The sequence below is a fragment of the Fukomys damarensis genome, unplaced genomic scaffold (genome assembly GCF_012274545.1).
Source record: "Fukomys damarensis isolate Sample0158 unplaced genomic scaffold, DMR_v1.0_HiC HiC_scaffold_11, whole genome shotgun sequence".
Lineage (NCBI taxonomy): Eukaryota > Metazoa > Chordata > Mammalia > Rodentia > Bathyergidae > Fukomys > Fukomys damarensis.
Window position 1 is genome coordinate 15038302 of NW_022900923.1, and position 20237 is coordinate 15058538.

General features: G+C 41.6%; 1 protein-coding gene across 1 annotated transcript in view; it reads left to right on the forward strand.

The window, feature by feature from the left end:
- The first annotated feature begins 219 nt into the window (after positions 1-219).
- LOC104849426 (dimethylaniline monooxygenase [N-oxide-forming] 1) overlaps positions 220-20237 on the forward strand; it is a 33521-nt gene continuing 13503 nt past the window's right edge. Inside the window, exon 1 of the mRNA XM_033762084.1 lies at positions 220-357. Within this exon, the coding sequence (XP_033617975.1) occupies positions 226-357 (132 nt within the window). The 5' untranslated portion in view covers positions 220-225. The remainder of the gene's footprint in view (positions 358-20237) is intronic.

Genomic DNA, 20237 nt, shown 5'->3' on the forward strand with positions numbered 1-20237 from the left:
CAGCTCGGATTGAGGGATGGAAACACAACTAAGCCCAGGGATGAAACTAACAACCTGAACATTGCTCTCTGCACATTCACACACCAGAGAAGACTACAGAGGACGCAAACAGTAAATCCCTTAATCTTCCAAGTTCTCTTTCCTGGTTTGTGAAGAGAAGCCAAGGGTGGGGTTAGGGCTTCTGTGAATAAAAACCTCCACTTCGTTTTCCCCACACAGGAGAACATGGTCAGACGAGTGGCCATCGTGGGAGCTGGCGTCACTGGCCTGGGCTCCATCAAGTGCTGTCTAGAAGAGGGACTGCAGCCCACCTGCTTTGAGAGGAGTGACGACCTTGGGGGGCTGTGGAGATTCACTGTAAGTGGGGTTTCAGCTGCTTTTATTTGCCCATTAGAGAATGGCTTGACTGGTAGTGAATAAAGAGAGCTGCATTTCTTCCACTTGGGCTGATTGCTCTTCAGTGACTAGAAATTTCTGCTGTAGGGGGGGGGCACTAAAGCTGTAAAAGAGAAATGGGCTGAGCTCTAGTGGGAGGCATGTCAGCAGCCTTACTACCTTTACCCAGGGATAAAAGGAAGCACTGTTTTCAAAGAAGCCCACAAAGTGAGGAAGAGAATGGAATGACTGGGACAGGCAGGAAAGTCCAGAACCTGGGGAGCAGGACCAGAACCAGAAGGTCCAATGCAGGACCTGAGAATGCAGTGTACGGGATTTCAGGCTCTGTCCGCCAGACCCAACTGCATGGTTTACTCACATCTTTTCCCAGCCTTGTTCCATCAATGAGAAAGTGACCTCAGTGCAGAAGAGTTCCATATTTCGGTCCTGCTGCCGATGCAGTCCCAGTCCATGCTAAGAACAATGAGAAATAAAGAATTTACATTGGGAGTCCTTTTTTCTCACTGAGTAAAAGAGAAATAATCTTCCCAATTGTCACCAGGGTTCTAGTCTGGACTGGAAAGCAGACTATAAAGCTCACCCTAGACTGGCCTGGAGCCCCAGGGATCACAATGGCCCTGCTTCAGCCCATGGAGAACCTCAAGCCAGACAGAGAAGAGCATTCTGTGAGCTCTATGCCTCAGCCACAGAAGCATTTGGATCGGATCTCCCCAAAGCTGCTAGTTTTGCTCCTTCAGGGGAAAACATTTGCCATGAACTTTAACTGTGCTAAGGAGAAAGCTGTCAAGAAGAGGGAAAAGCAATATGTCAAAGGGCCTGACGTCCATTCCTCTGAGAAGCCAAGAATCTTATGGAAGGGTAGGATTTCAAATTAGGATACAGTAATTCTTTTCTTTTTTTCATTGAGTTTATTGGTACTTTTTAAGTACACAGTATAGTTACATTCATCATTGGGAACCTGTACCTTTACATGACAGATCATTTTTCCTCATAACCCTGCTCTCCCTTCACCCCTGCTAAGCTCCCCCATTTACAAAGACTTTGTTTCTGTTTTTTCCTTTTCTCATACTTTTTCTTTTGTCTTATTTCCTTTCCCCTACCCTTTCTACTTCCCCTTCACCTTTAGCCCCTTTCTTCCTATTTCACATTATCAGTTATATAATTTGGATCTTATTACAGTAATTATTTCTTTTCCAACTCAGTAAGCAAAGCTTATGGAGAGGCCAGGCTTGCAACTTTAGTCCCATCCCTCCAGCACAGCTTGGCTCACATGTAGAATTGCATGTCCTAAAATGTACCCAACCAGAAAATGTGACCATCAATATATACAGACTTTCCAAAGGCGAATAGGTAAGGCAGCATGATTGTTCCCATCATTCAAGCTGCATATATTCCAACAGGATGGAAAAATCCTGACATGTGTGCCAAAATTCTCCCCCTATTCAGTGCCGACCGAATACTTACCTAATAAGCAATCAACCTTTCCTATTATGAGGCTAAGATTCTTAACATTATATTTCAGATAAACACAACTGATCAAGCAGTTGACAGTTGGCTTGAAAGTTTAACTTGCCCAGCTAAATTAACAATTACTCAGGTAAGATAATCTCAGTCAAAGCAAAATCTGAATCCAAACATCAGAAGCTATGCTATTCTTCTTTTTTTTTTTCTTCTTGAGACACCGGATAAAAAGTTCCTTACTTAGGTCACATAAATCTAATTATTAACATGAAAACTCATCTAAGAACCAAGAGAAATAGGTCAAACTCCAGCTGTGTCCAACTGGCTGTGTGACCTTGGCATATTAAACAGCTATACAGAAAGCACTGTCTTAGACCCAAAATGAGAAGCATTCACCTTACCCTGAGAAGCTGTCAGGCAGATAAAAGAAGGCTAAGATCCTGTAAATCAGAAATAGTGCTGTGAGCATTGGAGGGCTAGAGTATGGCTACTCATGGACAGCTAGAGGGGCTTCATAGAAGAAATAGCCCATGACGGGCTTTGAAGGACACCAGGAAGGGAATCAGTAAAGAAAATCCACCTGGTGTGCTCAGAAACTAAAAACTGCCTACTGGTGCCTGTGGTACATGTAAGAGGAATAATAAGAAAGAAGAGGTTGGCTGAATCAAGAGATTCATATTCAATTCACATGCAATGGGTAACCAAACAAATTAAGGAGATTACTGTTAGTTTGTTTTGTGTGAATAATGGGAAGACCTGAAGTTGTGTGTGGGCAAAAAGAAAATAATGTGAAAATAATATGGACAATATGCAAAGATTGAATACAGAAGTTCAAATTGGGGCAAGATCTTGCAGGGCAAAAAAAGAAGCAGTGGAATTGTAGGTATAGTGGAAGGGTTAGGGAAGGAAAGAGAGGAAGACAAGAGACATCTCCAGAGATGGGAGTCTTTCCAGAAACATCCCTTTTGTCTTCTTTCCCCAGCACACACACACACACACACACACACACACACACACACACACACACACACACACTCATGTACGCACACACCGTACAGGAGACCAGTCAGGGATATTTTGGCATGCAGAGCAGGAAGTCCATTCAAAACCTGCAGAAGTAAAAAGACTGCTCTAAAGCCAGGTATTTAGCTCAGTGGTTCCAGCACCTGCCTCACAAGCACAAAGACCCAAGTTCTATCCCTGGCACACACAAAAAAAAGGTCTACCAATTGCCACGAGATATATATACCAAGTGGGACCCTTAGTGACCAATATAAGCAGAAGGACCATGATGCAAAAAGAGAGGCAAAGTGCAGAAATTCAACAAAACTTTTGGAGAGGACAGTTTCCACTCCCAAGTAGGAAGAGGGCCCAGCGATTATAGAGGTCACAAATCACTCCCCCTGACACCACCAAAGGCAATGATTCTGTTTGCTCCAGGCTAGCACAGTCTGAGGAAAGAGGATGCTGACAAAGCCCATCGGAAAGGCAAGGACACCATATATTGGGGTGGGAGAGAGGATGCAGTCATTAAAAAGCAACAGGACACACTGGTAACCAGCCGCTTCTAACTGACCCGCACCTCCAGTGCAGGGGTGAGGGCACACGTGGGACTCTTGGGCAACAGCCGACACTTGCAGACTCCTGACAGGGAGAGGGCTCTGGGGAGTTTCACTAAAGGTGGGTTACCTCAGCCATAAAATAGCAGTTGAAGGGTTTGCCATCACTAAAATTCTATAGGCAACATTTCTACTTGTACAAACACATGCTGTGTCATCTTTCAAATTCCTGTCACATATTCCAGGGAGTAATAATTTCCCTGGACCAATATCCTTCTTTAATCTCCATCAAGACCTTTTTTCTGCTTGGGCATCCTTTCGTGTATTCAGCATTTACTTGATCACCTACTGCATGTTTCACCACCTTACAGTTTCACTTTCAGTGAGGGTGCAGTGAGTCGTAAACACGCTTCACACCCCTAAATCACTGAAAGGTTTTTCTTTAGCCATTTCTTCCTTTTTGGTAAACGTGATTCCTACCTACAACCTTTCTTTAAAGGCCTTATTCCTAAAATTCCAGTATCCTCAGTAGGTTTCCTTTCACTCATATATTTAATAAATGTTTATCAAGTTCCTGTTATCCCTATTGGGGTACACACAATAGGCCTCTGCTCTCATTCTCAGGTTCTCCCAACTCCCTCTGAGGCTGTCACAGCTCTCCTGTGCTGTAGGCCCAGGAGCTGTGTCCTGTGCTCCAGTGCCAGTCTGACTCTCACCAAGGAGAGCGGGCAGCAAACAGTGGTATTGACTTCAGCTAAAGGGAAAGAAGATGGAATAATTTTCTGTGAAGGTCAGGGGTTATGAATGCTGCCAGTATGAAGAGAAGGCCTCTAGTTAGGAGTTTCATTATCATTTTCAGTCTATTTTTTAAAATGAAAAAAGGTCTTTGACCTGACCATTGTCAACAGGCTCAAGAAAGTAAATCCCCTTGAAAGTTACAGAAAAATCACATGGATAAATGTTAACTTTTATTGAGAGCTTATCAGGCACTGTTCTAAATGCACTGCAGATATCACTTCTGTTTATCTTAGAGTATGTACCACTGATGTTCCTATGTACAGAAGAGGAAAGAGATACAGAAAGGCTCTGAAAATTCCAAAGATCACCCAGCTAAAACCTGTAGAGTTTAAATGTAGACCCGGGCAGTCTGACTCGGGACTGTGCTGTGAACACCTACTTTCCATGCATCTGCAGTCTTTCACAACTCAAGAATAAGACAAATCCATGAAACACTGTCATCAGAGCCCTTTCTTAAGCCTCTGTTAAGTGTTGAGCTACAGGTTTGGACTACTTTTTCTACTACTAGTAAAACAGACCTCTAGACAAATATAAAAAACTAAATCTTTGACAGAGTAAAAACTACCTGAACCTTCTCTCCCTCCCCGCAAGCATGGTCTTCACATTTATGTCTGCAGGGGAGAAAAATACTTTGCTGATAGGTTGTGAATTTTGGACTTATAGAGTGCTATATGCTGATTTTTTTGTATGTTTAACCAACTTGAGCTTTATTTGGACTTTTTCTCTCTGCTAGTGAATTAAAAATTCCCCTTAAATTTTTCTCCAACTTGTTGGGAGTTCATTTGTGAATCCTTTGTAGTCAGGCCTCGCCTCCTTTCAGAAGGTCAGACTAAGACAACTTGGCAACAACTGTGAGAGGATGGGAATTGAGCTGGAGACACGAACACCCGAAACTAAGCTTTTATTAGAGGGACTGAGTGTAGATGAGGTGCAAGGCTGTCTCCGACAATGACAAGAGCCGCATGGCAGGGGCTGGCTGGGTGAGGTTTTATATGGGCAAGGGGTCATGGGGGGGCTGCACAGTGGAGGTAGATGTTTGGCTGCAGCCACAGGTGAGGTTTAAAGGCACTGACAAGTTTAAATTTCCTGGTGGCAAGGACTATAAGTGGGAGAGGTTTGTGGGGAGAAAGTTGGGTCTTTGTTTCCCCTGAGTGATTTATTATCTGCCAGGAAGAGCCATTTAGGATGTGGGGTTAGAGCCATTTTATCTAGCAGGGAACTCTATCAAACTGTTTTTTCTTACACTAGGGAAAATAGCAATCAGTAATTTGCATTTGTGTTTTACATGCTAACTAGAATATGGGACTATTTTAGCCAGCTTTTCTCTTCACTCATGTGTGTGTAGGAAATTGATAAGAGTGTCTTTACTATGTAGATTGTGGCTACTCGGAGGACCTACCTATGAGTTTCAAATACCAGTGAATTTAAAGTGGATCCTAAAGGAGTAGCCTTATCTTGCTGCTAATAAAAATTGCCTAAATCACTGGAGAGACAACAGAAATTTCTCAGAGCTTTCTCTGCCCTAGAGATCAGGGCAGAATCTCTCACTTACCATCTCTGGAAGTGATCTTTTTTTCAGGAAGAGTGCCATAATTTGACTGTTGACTTATTTTCCTCTCTTTCTTTCAAGGAACTAAAAAACAGTGGTTTAAATCTCTTGGTTTGCTGGCAGTGCTTCCTTCTCTAAACATGATTGTTATGGCTAAAGTCAATTGTAACTTGTGCTTTGAGACTACCTACTGGAGTAAGGATATGAGTTCCCTGAGGGAGATCAAGCACTGCTAACAGGTAGATAGTTCAATCTGGCTTTATTTTCTGGGTCTCTCTCCAGATGGTAGCTACCTACCTTGGAGTGGAATAAACCTTGGGGGACACCCTGGGGATCCCCTAGGGGGCACAGGAATCAAGCAGAGACTTATGGGACACCATGTTTGTTTCTCTTGTATCAGATTAGGAACTCCATATCTGAACTTCCTACTCCTTCGAAATTAGTATTTCTCTACACCCGAGCATGGTATGCCTATCTCCTAAAGTGAAGTACCTAGAGGAAAGTACTATGATGCTATTTCACAATTAGAATTATACTAATTCTAAAAGAGGGAAAGTGGTCAAAATCATCTTATGTTGAGATTTTCTTTACTTTAAGAATTCTTGCATGTGTTCAAGTGTAAATGTAATGAGAGACACCTCACCCTTAAGACATTCAGTACCTCTAAACATGAGGCTACTCCTTGCCTTTTAGAACCTGAGAACAAAGTTTCTAAACCTTGACCACCAGGTGCTGAGGATGGAGTATCTAGGCAACCATAATTCAAACTTCCATGAGGTTATATCCATCCTTAGTTAAGTTGTTCAGGTCCTTCAAAGACAACATCCCTTGCAGGAAGGAAATGGCAAATATGGGACTACCTGTGTTCCTGTGTCTTTTTCTCAGTGATCTAAGACAGAATAAATGAGACCTAATAAGGATTTTTGGATGACCCTGATATGTACATTGAGGTCTTTAGAGGGCTTACTCAGACCTATGGACTAGATTAGAAAGATGTAATGTTCTTAATCAAATATTGGTTTTTAATGAGAGACATATTATCTTAATTTTAGAAGCTCAAAAGACAGAAAAGCTAGGAAAATAACTGTTTTCTACTGGAACACAAGCAATTCCTATACAAGACCCCTACTGACCTGCCAACCAGATAGGAGATAAAAATAGAAGACATTTTTAGGCATGTATTCTTAAAGTGAATGGGAATATGCTCCTCTGCAGTTAAAGACAGACTTGCAAGGAGTTCATGTCCAGGCCTGCCTAGCCCAACACTCCTCTCTAGTTATCTCAGGAATTTTTTCTTTGCTCTCTAATCATTATTACTTCTATCTTCCACCAAATGTAAATGAGGTATGACTCTGTGCACTGAACGTGGTGTCTTTGAGGTCTTATAACTAATGAATCTGTTGAGCCCATATGATCTATACTCTTTGTAACCAATGAAAGGATGTAAAATGTATGTAAGTCCACCCTCTCCGGAGAGGGTATATCTTGCCTCATTCTACCTCAAGTGGGGGTCAGTCTTTTAGAGTGTGAACTCAGGCTGACCCACCAGTGCTGAAAATAAAGCATGCTTTTCACTTCATCTCCGAGACTCCAGGTATGCTTTCCATCTTCCTGGACTGCCAAGGAAAGCTGTAACATGAAACCAAATTTTCCACTTCATTTGGGGGCTCGTCCAGAATGGATTAACTGCATTGATTACTTGATCATTGGTAGAAGCCCTTGCAGAAGGGACAGGGGTGACCTTCCTGGACCCTCGAAGAAAAGGTGTATCCTCAGGACTCTTTCTGAGTCTCTCCAGGGTTGGGAACAGCTTCTGTCCACTGCAAGTGGCTCTCCAAACCCCAAAGGAGCAAGGACACATTGTCTGGTTTGGCCTGGCTGCCAAAGGAGGTAAGATACCAGGGCATGCTCATTACTTAGTTTATTTAGACCTGCCCATACAGGTAGAAGGAGTGCATGGCCATCCCTCAGTGTGAACAAACAATTCCCCATTTGTTTGGTTTGATTTATTTGGTTTTGTTTTGTTAGTTGAGGGAGCCCTTTGGAAAGAGGGGGGAAAATGTGACAGCCTCTGAGTGATTGCTGTGTGAATGAGTGTGTGTGAGCAGTGGACTATGAAAGCTGTAGACTGTTCTGCCCATGTTCCATCACAAAGGGAGGGGCTACGCCTCCCCAGAGTTATGGAACTAGATTGGGGTTGTGTTGCAATTCTGTGGAAGCATCTAAAAAGGGATAAGTGGGGTGCTCTTGAGATGAGAAATTCACCTTAAAGCCTGGACGTTCCTGAGAGTGGCCAAGAGGCTCACAGCCTGCCAACTGACTGTGTGGGTCCTCCTGCGGGAGGGGCACCCCATCCCTTTGTTTGTCTCAACTCCGTTCAAGGGACACTACATAGACACAGGGGGAGGGTTGAATGTTCTCACCCTAATCCTCTCCTACTCCCACTGATCAAGCTTGTTGCCCAGATCACCCTTTTCTCTTTCCTTTGAAAGCAAAACCTGCTTGATCCTGCTGTTAGGTTGTCCTCCCCATCCCCCCACAGGAGGCGGCTTTCTGGAGCCTCTTCACCTTTTGCAATTGGAGAGACTAAAGTGCCTGAGACCTTAACCCTGCACTAGGGGCCCCAATTCCTCCCTTTGTATCCTCCTTTCTGTCCTCTGCACCACCACTCACAAGTGCACCACATATACAAAAAGGGGCTAAAATGGGCATGAGTCAGAATAAAAGCCACTGGATTAAAATGTATGCTAGATAATTTTTTTTTTTATTATTGGTACCAGGGATGGAACTCAGGCCCTGAGACTTGCAAGGCAGGAAGCAGAACCACTGAGCTAAATCCCCGGCCCCAGATAATTTTAAAAAGGGATACTCAGCAGGTAGTTATGAGGTAAAAATGAGACCTCAGATGCTCCGCACTTTCTGTGAGTTAGAGAGGCCAGAATTATGCACCGAGTGGCCTGTGAAAGGAACCCTGAAAGTTCACACCAAGTCTGGGATAAAGTGACTGAGCCATGTGGCCTCCCAAACCAATACCCATACATAGATGCCTGGCTAAATTTATGCCTAAGTCCATGAGGGCAAAATGCCATCTTACTAGTAAAAAAGAGCCCCATGGGCTGGAGCTCTAATAACAAAAGATGTCAATCAGACTGAAGAGGAACAAGCTCTACCCCATCCTCCCAAAGGATCCAATTCAGGAAGAATTTGTATGACCCCCACCCTACACATCAGGACCTCTAGTTTCATCACCTGTGGAGCCACTTTCTGGCCTGATCCCTATGTCACCCAATTCTACAACTGCTCCAGTGGCTATATTGACCTCTCCTGCTCCTCTCATCAAGCTATCATTAAATTCCTCCCCAGCCATCTAAGCCAGCCCCTTCCCAGCCACTGCCAGGCCATCTCCCACCCAGTACCCAGCACCAGCTCACCCTCCACAGAGTTGCAGTTAATTACAGCCCCAGTTCCTGGTCCCATCTCTAAGCCTCCTACCATCTCTATGCCTCCAGGTCCCATTTCCACCTGGATACTTCTGTCCCCTAGGCTTATTTCTATGGTTCTGATATCCTGATATCCTGATAGTCCTGGTTCTGATATCAGTCTCAGTTCCAGTGATGACAGTTCCTGTGACACAAGTTCCTATCCCACCATACTCCCAGCCACCTCTGTCATTTGGGGCTGTTACACCAAACATGGTGGTGATAACTCCCCCCCACTTCCATATCAGTGCTTCTTCTTCCAGAGGCAGTGCCCATACTAAAGATGGCACCTGCCCAGATCTCAGTGCTGCCCCCACTGGTCTCCAGATCAGCGTTTTTGCCCAGAGTGACTTCTGATTCCACTCCTGTAGAAGTGCCCAGGCTTGCTCCTGATTTTCCTTTGCCCATAAATCTTGTCATTCCCCCATCCACCAAGCAACTAAACCCTAGTGTCGCCTCATCTGCTTCTATCCTAGAGACTTTAAGTGACTCAATAGTTCCACCATCTCCACTGCCACTAGCACCCCCAACCCCACCACTTAAGGAGTGCTTGTGGTCAGCCATTCAATCTGAACCACCTCCAGCTATGCAAATGCTCCTATACGAGTACCCAGGGGCACCTGGTCATCCTCCTATGAGAAGCCATCAAGCCTTCACCACAAGTGACCTGCTGAATTGGAAAAATCACTATCAATCCTATACTGACAAGCTTCAAGAAATGACTGAACTTTGTGACGTACATTTTTTAAACTCATCAGCCAACCTGGGATGACTGTCAACAGCTTTTGATGACTGAACAGCTTCTTACAACTTAAGAATGAAATTGCACCTGACTGGAGCATGAGAATGGATAGAAGGTCAAGCTGGAGATGAAGAGGACCTTGAAGAATGGGTATCAGCTGCCCTACCAAGGACCCACCAAAATGGGACTATAACACTAGTGTGGGGCTAAAGGCCCTAAATCGGTACCTAAATGCTCTTTTAACAGGCCTAAAAAAGGGAGGAACAAGGCCTGTAAATATGTCTAAGGTAGGAGCAGTAGTCCAGATGTCAGAAGAAAGCCCAGAAACATTCTATTAGAGACTCTGTGATGCCTACTGTACCTTCACCCCATTTGATCTGGATGCACCTGAATATCAACAGATGGTAAATGCAGCTTTTGTTGTTCAATCTGCCAATAATATTCAAAGAAAAATTAAGAAAACAGAATGCTTTGCAAGAATTAATATAACACAGCTACTGGAGATAGCTCAAAAGGTCTTTGTGAATTGTGATGTAGAAGGAAAACATGAATAAAGATGGGAAGCAGATCATCAAAGTAGATAGAATATGGCCCTTCTTGCAATTGTCATGGGAAGAGAGCTTCCTGATGAGAATCAGAGGAGTTTGCAGACCAATCGAAGTCAAAAAGGAAAATATAAGACTCCTCAAACTAAGGAAACAACAGCCCTGCCTGGGATGAAGAAAAGGGCACCTTTAGATCCCAGTGTGCCTACTGCAAACAACATGGGCATTGGAAAGACAGGTGTCCTCTCCTTCAAAAGATCCTCCAAGAAAAGGCTTCTCCTGCAGATGTACTCCCTGATCTCCCTGATCAAGTTTTTGCTTTAACCAACTCAACCAATTAGGACAGACTGGAGTCTATTCAACTAGGGCCCTAAGAGCCCACAGTCACTGCAAAGTAGGAAGCAAACCTGTATCCTTTATGGTGGATAGTAACATTTAGTTGTAACTCAACTTGTGGCCCCTCTAGGAACTAAACAAGTTCAAATAATAGGCGTATCTGCTGGGGTTCTAGCAGAAAGAAAGTTCTGAAAAGTCATTCTTGTGAAATTGGAGGAAACCTGGTTAAACATGAATTCCTATACATGCCTGAATGTCCAATTCCACTCTTAGGAAGACATTCCCTTTCAAAACTTCAGGCAACTATCTTGTTGCTCCAGATGGACCTGCCTCACTTAGCTTTGAACCTACAGCTTCCAGCTTAATCATGATTTTGACTGTGTCTAGAGAAGATGAATGGCAACTGCACCAGGATAAATTTCTAATTGGTCAAAATCCAGAGATTTTTAAAACACTTCCCAAAAGAATGGGCAGAAGGGGCTCTACCAGGGCTTGCTAAGTATCATGCCCCTTGATCACTGAACTACAATCCACAGCAGTCCCAGTTGTTATTAGACAGTATGCTATGTCAAGAGCTACTCATCTGGGTATTCAGGCACACATCAAGCACCTGAGAAGGTTTCAGATTCTAGTAGACTGTGAGTCTCTTTGGAATACTCCTTTGCTTCCCATAAAGAAACTAAATGGAGACTACCAACCAGTATAAGACCTGTGTGCCATCAACAATGCCACTATCACTTTACATTCAGCTGTTCCAAATCCCTATACTCATCTATGCTTGCTTCCTCCCAATGCTACTTGGTTCACCTGGTAAGAGCTGAAAGATACTTTCTTCTGTCTGCAAATTGCTCCTGACAGTCAACCACTATTTGCCTTTGAATGGGAGACCCAGAAATAGGAAAGAAAGGACAAGTAACTTGGACTTTATTGCCACAAGGATTAAAAAATTCACCCATTCTATTTGGGAGGGCATTCACTGTCGACTTGGCCAGCTTTCCATATCATGATTATAATTGCACCCTATTACAATATGTGGATGACTTATTACTCTGTGCTATTGAATAGACTGACTGTTGGAATGAAACTCAAGCCCTTCTACATCATTTACAAGAAGCTGAGTACAAGGTCTCAGGGGAGAAGGCAAATCTGTAAACCTAAGGTGCAATACTCAGGCTTTGACAGAAAAGGGACTCAGAAGGCTGACACTCGAAAGAAAAAATGTTATTTGTCCCATTCCCAGACAAGAGACTAAGAAACAACTGATGGAATTCTTAGGTACTGCAGGCTTCTGCCACATTTGGATTCTAGGTTTCGCCAAAAAGGCAAAGCCCTATATGAGATGCTAACAAGCCAAAGATGAAGATACAATACTTGAGTGGGTCCCAGAACAAACTCATTTAAAGACCTCAAGTTTTCCCTCGCCTTTGCTCCAGCTCTTGGAATTCTGCATATGACAAGACCTTTTAATCTGTTTGTGGATGAAAAGAAACATGTGGCCTCTGGAGTGTTAACCCAGAAGGTCAGACCTTGGGAAAGGCCTGGCACCTACCTGACAAAGAATCTTGACCCCATGGCAAAGGGATGGCCACCATGCCTCAGAGCTCCAGCAGCAGCTGTCCTTCTGATTAAGGAAGCTGACAAATTGATTTTAGGACAAAATCTGACAGTACAGGTCCCAGGTGCAGTGCTAGAACTACTAAATAGCAGAGGACATGGATGGCATTCAAACAGTCAGGTGACCCAATACCAAGGAATACATTGTAAAAACCCCCATCTTACTTTTGAGTTGATTAAACTTCTTAACCCTGCCACTTACTTGCCAACTGAACAGATCATGACTGTTTGGCCTTGGCAGACCAACTCTTTGCAAGCAAACCTGACCTAAATCTGGAACTCTTGGCAGATGCTTATCCATGGATGGAAGTAGCTCTGTCAAGGATGAGATTCCATGAGCTGGATATGCAGTCACCACAACAGAAAAGGTGATCCTACTGGAACCTCTTCCCCAAGGCTGGTCTGCCCAGAGAGCTGAACTCTATGCTCTTATCCAGACCGTTTTAAATGGTCAGAAGGAAAGAAGTTAAAAATTTACAATGACTCCAGGTATGCCTTTGCCACTGTACATGTGCATGGAATGATTTATAAAGAAAGAGGACTTTTGACAGCAGAAGGAAAACAAATTAGAAACAAAGATGAAATACTCCAGCTCCTGACTGAAATCTGGAAGCCTGAGAAATTGCCATCATCCATTGTAGGGGACACCAACCGATAAATAATAAAGCAGATAAAACAGCAAACTTAGCCTCTGAAGGCCTGCAATCAAGTGGATAACTTAAAACTCTTTCACAACACTCCTCTTGACACTGTACTCAATCTCCAGATTACCCAACTAAGGACACATGGGCACAACAAGAATGGGCCAACCTGGGGACAGATGGATCTTGGGTATTGCCAGATGGGTGAATTGTTATACCTCAAAAGTTTGCTTACTCCTGAGTAAGATACTATAACAAAGTTACTCATGGAGGAAAGACTGCAATGAACCAACTTTTGAGCCAATATTATTATGTGCCACACTTAGCTTCTACTTGTGCCTTGGTGAGTCAGAGTGCCAAACTTGTGCTAAGACTGAGCCTGTGTCAAGGCTCCACCCTCCCCTACGCATTCAACACATCAGACTCTCCATTTGAGGATATCCAAGTTGATTTTACTGAATTTAACTGTTACAGGGGCTACAAATATCTCTTGGTGCTTGTTTGTACATACTCAGGGCAGCCAGAAGCTGTTCCTAGTAAAACTGAAAAGGCGAATGAGGTTTGTAGAGCTCTGTTAAGAGAGGTTATACCTAGATATGGGCTGACCCTCACTATAGGGAGTGATAATGGGCCAGCATTTGTGGCCAAAATAACCCAAAAATTGGCTGATGTATTAAAGATTAAATGCAAGATACATACATCATGTAGGCCCCAAATTTCAGGCAAAGTTGAGAGAATGAGTAGGACCCTAAAATCCATTCTTACTAAATATCATCAAGAGACACAAGCTAATTGGGTAGACTTGCTTTCTATGTCCCTTTTAAAGATCTGTAGTTACTGGATATACCCCTTTTGAGATATTATATAGGATACCACTGCCCATAATCAAGGATCTTAAAGGAGACTTAAGACAACTAGGTAATAAATACTTGAAAGAGAAAGTTGAACAGTTAGGAAAGACATTCTCCCAGACACATAAAAATATAGCTGAGAGGTCTGCTATCCCTACAGATACACCTGCACACACTCATAGTCCTAGGGACATGGTGTGGGTAAAGGATTGGTAAAAGGAGCCCCTACAAACTTTGTGAGGAGGACCATATATGGTAATATGAACCACACACACAGCTGTTAAAGTTTCAGAAATCCAGCCATGGAATTATCATTCAAGAGTCAAAAAGGCCCACCCTGACGACTCCTTGGAAACTCATGTCAATAAGATGACTCCTTTAAGATCATTTTGAAGAGATGACACCCTCAAAGCCCTGCTCCTGTCACTGCAGAAGCTGACAGGTCAATGCATGGCTGAAGCTTGAGGACTCTAACCTCATGAGCTAATGCCATGCCTTCTAGACTCAGTCCCTTCTGACATATTTACCCTTGTCACACTTATCAGTATTGCCTTTGTCTTTTGTATAGGTATAGTGACTGTTACCCCAGAGGACTGTAACTATTCCCAAAAATGTTTTCTTTTACCTGTATGCTGGGGTTTTATGCTGGCATTTGCTGTTCTATCCTGTCTGTCCTAATCAATGTAAATGTACTGGGTAGCCAACCTGAATATTGGGTGTTTGAAGCTAAGATATATGCCAGACAAGATCATAGGTTTGATGCATGATATCAGGTCTTAGGTACCCAGAAGTGGAAGCCAGGACAAAAGAATGTTTCACAATTTTTTTGACACTTGCCCCAAATAACATTGTCGGTGTAACCATATAACAACTAACTGTAGGGGAATTTGGTGGGAACAAGAGTATTGTGCATAAAATTCTGGTAAATAATTATGTCCTCGATGGAAAAACCCACCAGCTGACCATTGTAGTCTGGATTGGGCTGGTCCCTTGGTATCTATGCCATCATTATGGTGTGATCATTGGAGTTGCCCACATTATTACACTAATTCAAGGGGACCCTTCCTCAAATACCCCCAATAACAGGATGTTCTAATTGTAAACAAGGTAAATGTAACCCCTTACAGTTTATAGTTAAGGATCCTGCAAACCCAAGATATAATCTGGGCTAATTTCCACATATATGAGTAGACTCCCCGAGAAAGACCCACGGTGGACCCTCCAAATTAAACAAGAATGGAAGGTTCTATCCCAATCAGACAAAGTAATATTGCCTATGCCTAGGAACCCCATTCTTATCAAGGCTAGAAAAGGAAAAACTCACAATTCAAATACTACAGAACTTGATATAATTAATATGGTAAATAGCACACACTGAGTACTGTTAACCACAGACCCTATAACTACCTCTGACTTTTGGTTATATGCACCTCTGTCCCCCCTTACCTATCAAGCAATAGGTATATACTCCAGTAACACTTAACTAAATCAGACTGCTAGTACCCCTAGACAACTTCTAAGTCACCCCACTGAAATACAAGGAAACAGTACATGTTATAATGGAAATCCCACTAAAAATAATGTAACAGAGAATGGTATGGAAACTGTCACTACCATAGCTACCATTATTCCTCCAACAGAAACTGTCTTTGTCTGTGGAGATGGACCATACCACTCCTTCTCACTGACTTATCAGGGGTTCTGTGCTTTGGCTATCCTAACCCCAGACTTGTCTGTGTATACATCAGATGCTGTGTCACAGATCTCCACTAACCTTTAAGCCCCTTCTGCTAGAAAAGAATGAGATCCCATGATATTACCCATTCTTTCAGGCCTGGCTATTGATCACTCTAGTACCACAGCCATTGATCTGGGACAACAACAATATAATGCACTCAGATGGCAAATTGCTGATGATCTAGATGCTGTCCAGAGTCTTGGGGACAATAAAAAAAAAGTCAAGTAGACTCTTTGGCAGATGTAGTCCTCCAAAACAGGAGGGCCATAGACTTATTAACAGCTAATCAACCAGGAGTAGAGAAATTATAAATCAACTAAAAGAAAGAATAAAACAGCACAGAAAAAAAATACGAACCACAAGAATCATGGTGGGACAGCCTAAGTAAATGGAGACCATGGCTGGGAGCCATATTAGGATCATTGCTTGTCATTGTCCTACTCCTAACAATAGGGCCCTGTTTCATAAACTGGTTCATATGTTTCATCTCCCAACGTGTTAATTCCATAAAAATTTGAGAATCCTATCAGCTCATGATGATCAGATGCTTACACATATACCAGCCAACATGTCTATGTGACATGTCTAACTTCTGATAGTTAAAGAATTAACTAGCATCAAAAGGAGGAGGGAATGAATGGGAATACGCTCCTCTGCTGTTAAAGCTGGACTCACTGATGAGGAGTTTACCCCATTCCTCACATGTCTAGCCTGCCTAGCCCAAAATCCCCTCTCTAGAATCTCAGGAATTTTCTTTGTTCTCTAATCATTATTACTTCTACCTCCCACCAAATGTAAATGAGGTATGACTCTGTGCACTGAACGTGGTGTCTGTGGTGTCTTATAACTAATGAGTCTGTTGAGCCCATATGATCTATACTCTTTGTAACTAATGAAAGGATGTAAAATGTATGTAAATCCATCCTCTCCTGACAGAGTATATCTTGCCCGTTCTACCTCAAGTGGGAGTCAGTCTTTTGGAGTGTGAACTCAGGCTGACCCACCAGTGTTGAAAATAAAGCGTGCTTTTTATTTTGTCTCCAAGACTCCAGTTATACTTTCCATCCTCCCGGGCTGCCAAGGAAAGCTGTAACATGGAACCAGATTTTCCACTTCAAAGGTCTAAGAAACATGAGAATGAAGCCCTTCAGTTATTTTAAATTGTCAACTATTTATCAGAAAAAGATGAGGACTTCCCTCGATCCTAATTTGATAAAAAGAAAATACTATAGTTTTTCCCAAGTCACAGTCTTGCAATATATAGATAGAATAGTGCTATATGTCCCTGCAGAAGAGCTTTCTAGTCAAGACACCTGTGCTTTGCTAAACTTTCTGACAGTGGTAATAGTGTTTGTAGATCTAAGGCACAACTTTGCAGCCTTAAGGTAAAATATTTAGGCCTTATTATACCTAAGAGGATCCAAAGACTGGGGGTAGAAAGGAACTACACCATTTCTTTCTTTTCCACAGCCCAAGACTCTGAAACAGCTAAGGAGATTCCTAGAAATTACAGACTTTTGTCACATTTACATAGCAGGATATAGTGAGATTGTGTGGCTCCTTCGATCGGCTTATAAAATCCCCAAAGACAGATACCCATATTTTAACTTGGAAACCTGGTTCCCAGACCTCCTTCCAGAAGCTCAAACAAGCACTTCTAAGTGCCTGCCTACAAGACACCATCTCAGTTTGTTTGTTAATAATAGGTAAAACATAGCTTTGGGAATGTTTATACAAGATCAGGGATTTCCTCAACAGCCTGTAGGATACTTAACTCATAAATTAGGTATTATAGATTCAAAATAATTAATTTAAACAGAAAAGCTCTAAACAATATTGTTAGAATACTTTCTCTTTCAAGAGGCAAAAAAGCAGCCATTCAGTTTCTTTGATTATTGGTTTGATTTTCTGTTTGGCCAGTGCAGTTAGAGTCAATCACAGCTTTTTTCTCTAGAGACTGTTTCACTAAGGATTGCAGATCCACTGTGGAAAAGCTCTCAATCTTAAATGTCCTTCTTCACCTGAGATGGTTAAGATTTAGTTCTTGTGTCATACTTACAGGCACTCATCTGTCCCTTCTCCACTGCCCTTCTCTCATTTCCCTTTTCCACACTCCATCTTTCTTCTCCTCTCTCAATCATTTTTCCCTTCATGAGACCAAAATCTTCCCCTAAATGGTCTGATCAGTTTGGAGCGGGCATGAGCTCCCACATTTGGAGCACTAGGGCAACTGGCAGACCCACACACTGACAATGCCAGGTGTGTCTGCAACTGAAGAGGTTTCAGGGAGAAGCCCAGGAGCCTGGGAATCAGCTGGGCAGGTCGCTGACCAAGGCAAACTTTGGAGGGCAGGGCCTCAAACCCAAAAATGCCATTGAGAAGTACATGCACCCATGCTCCCTGTGTATGTGGGAAACACCACAGAACTTGTATTTTTCCAGCATTAAAAAAAGTCAGTGGGAGGAAAGACAGAAGAAGAGAAGAATGCAGGGTTCATCTTGGATTGGACCCTAAGGGCTAAGTTTCCTTTATAAACCACAGCTTCTCATGTGCTAAAATCTGTGATGCATTATTTCACAACAGCTGTGTTTCCTGGAAGCTCGGTTTCCTGCTACCTTTACAATTATCTTAAATTTTGCAAATCAGGGGGGTTTTGTCCCCCATCAATTTTTGTCTACTTGTTAATTTGCTTTACAATCTTATAAAATTCATGATTCTCTCTGGCTTATCCAGTGCCAGTGATCCCCCAACTCTAAGGTTTAAGCATGCTTTAAATTTTTGAACTTTTCTTATGAAAATCTTTACAAAATGTATTATCTATAACTAAATGTATATATCCTTCAACAGCATGTGTGTTAATTTTAGCCTGTATTATTGTTTCATAAGAGATGATCATATTAACAGCAAAGCACTTATCATGTGATGATCTTGGAAGTCAGAGAAACATAAAGGAAAGTTGGTCTTTCACTAATTGATTCCAAAATATTTATAATGGGAGATTATTCTGTCAGTTTGTTTTTTCTCATTATTTATTCTCACTTCAACTTTACAGTTCTCTATAACTACTCTTCTTATTCCTATAACCCAGAGGAAAAGTTGATTAATGTTTTGATAAAAATCAGTTCTAATATCCACCTTCAGGTCTGATGAAGTTCTAAAACAGTGCTATCCGACATGGCAGCCATGATCCGCACATAGCTATGAAACACCTGAAATGCAGCTACTGTGATTGAGGAACTATATTTTTGTTTCATTTAATTTTAATTAAGCTCAATGTGGTTATTATAAAACTCCTAAGTACATTTAGATTAACTTGGTTACTTGAATACACTTTTTCTAATGAAAATTTAACATTTGACTCTATATGTATAAAATATACATCAGATTTTGAAGACAGTATGAGGAAAAGAATGAAAATATTTTATTAGTAAGTTTTATATTGATTACACATTGAAAGTATAACATTTTGGACATATTTACTTTTAGGTAAAAAAACTTTTAAGGTTAATTTCATTTGTTTCCCTACTTTTTTAATGTGGCTAGGAAAAGATTTAAAGTACATGTGTACTGTATGTGGTTTCCATCACATTCCTACTGGGCAGGACTATAGTAAAGACCTTACTCAAAGCTTGGTATACATACTAGCAGCATATAAATATGATATGTAAATGTGTTCAATCAGATTCTTCCTGTTAATAAAATTTCCCAGGCAAATCTTAACAAGAGCCAAAGGTACTAGAGAGTAAAGAGAATTGTGCATCTCAAACCATACAGAACTATTTATATATTATTTCTTAATTTCTAATTAATGATAGACTACTGTTATAATATAAATAAATTTTTAAAAACAATGAAACTAACAATAAAATGTACAAAATATAATAAATAGAAAAATTAAATAGAATCAGAAATCAAAAAATTAATTTCAATAAATATAAAACACAAAACAGAAATAAGAGAAAGCAATTATAAAAATGGACACATTGTTCTCTGAAAATACATACGATAAGCAATTAAAATAGGGAAGAGAGAATCACTATTACACTTGTAAGAACTTAACTATTGTTTTACTTTTCCAGTACTGGGAATCCAACTCAGGACATTGTGCTTGCCAGGCAGATGCAGCACCACTGAGATATATCCCCGGTCCCTACACTTGTACCTTTTGGCCAAACAAAATGTTTGTGTGAAATAAAAGTTTGCTGTATTAAATACATGCAGTCATACTTGGAATGCACTCTACTGATATTATCTAAGGTTTATGATGTTAGAATTAAGCATGCTTCTTACTGATCAATATATACGATCTGGACTGGATGGATGACAATGCTCTTGTCATCTTAGGGAAAAATGTAAATTTAAACTATTTCTAAGTATTGCTTAGTAATACAGCAGAGAAACAAGGCTAACATGGTTGTATTAATTTAAATGGAAGAAGAGATTTTAAAACAATCCAATCAAATTCAAAGTATTCTTTTAAAAATTTTTATCTTCAATTTTTTATCAGTAGTCAGGGTCAAATATTTTA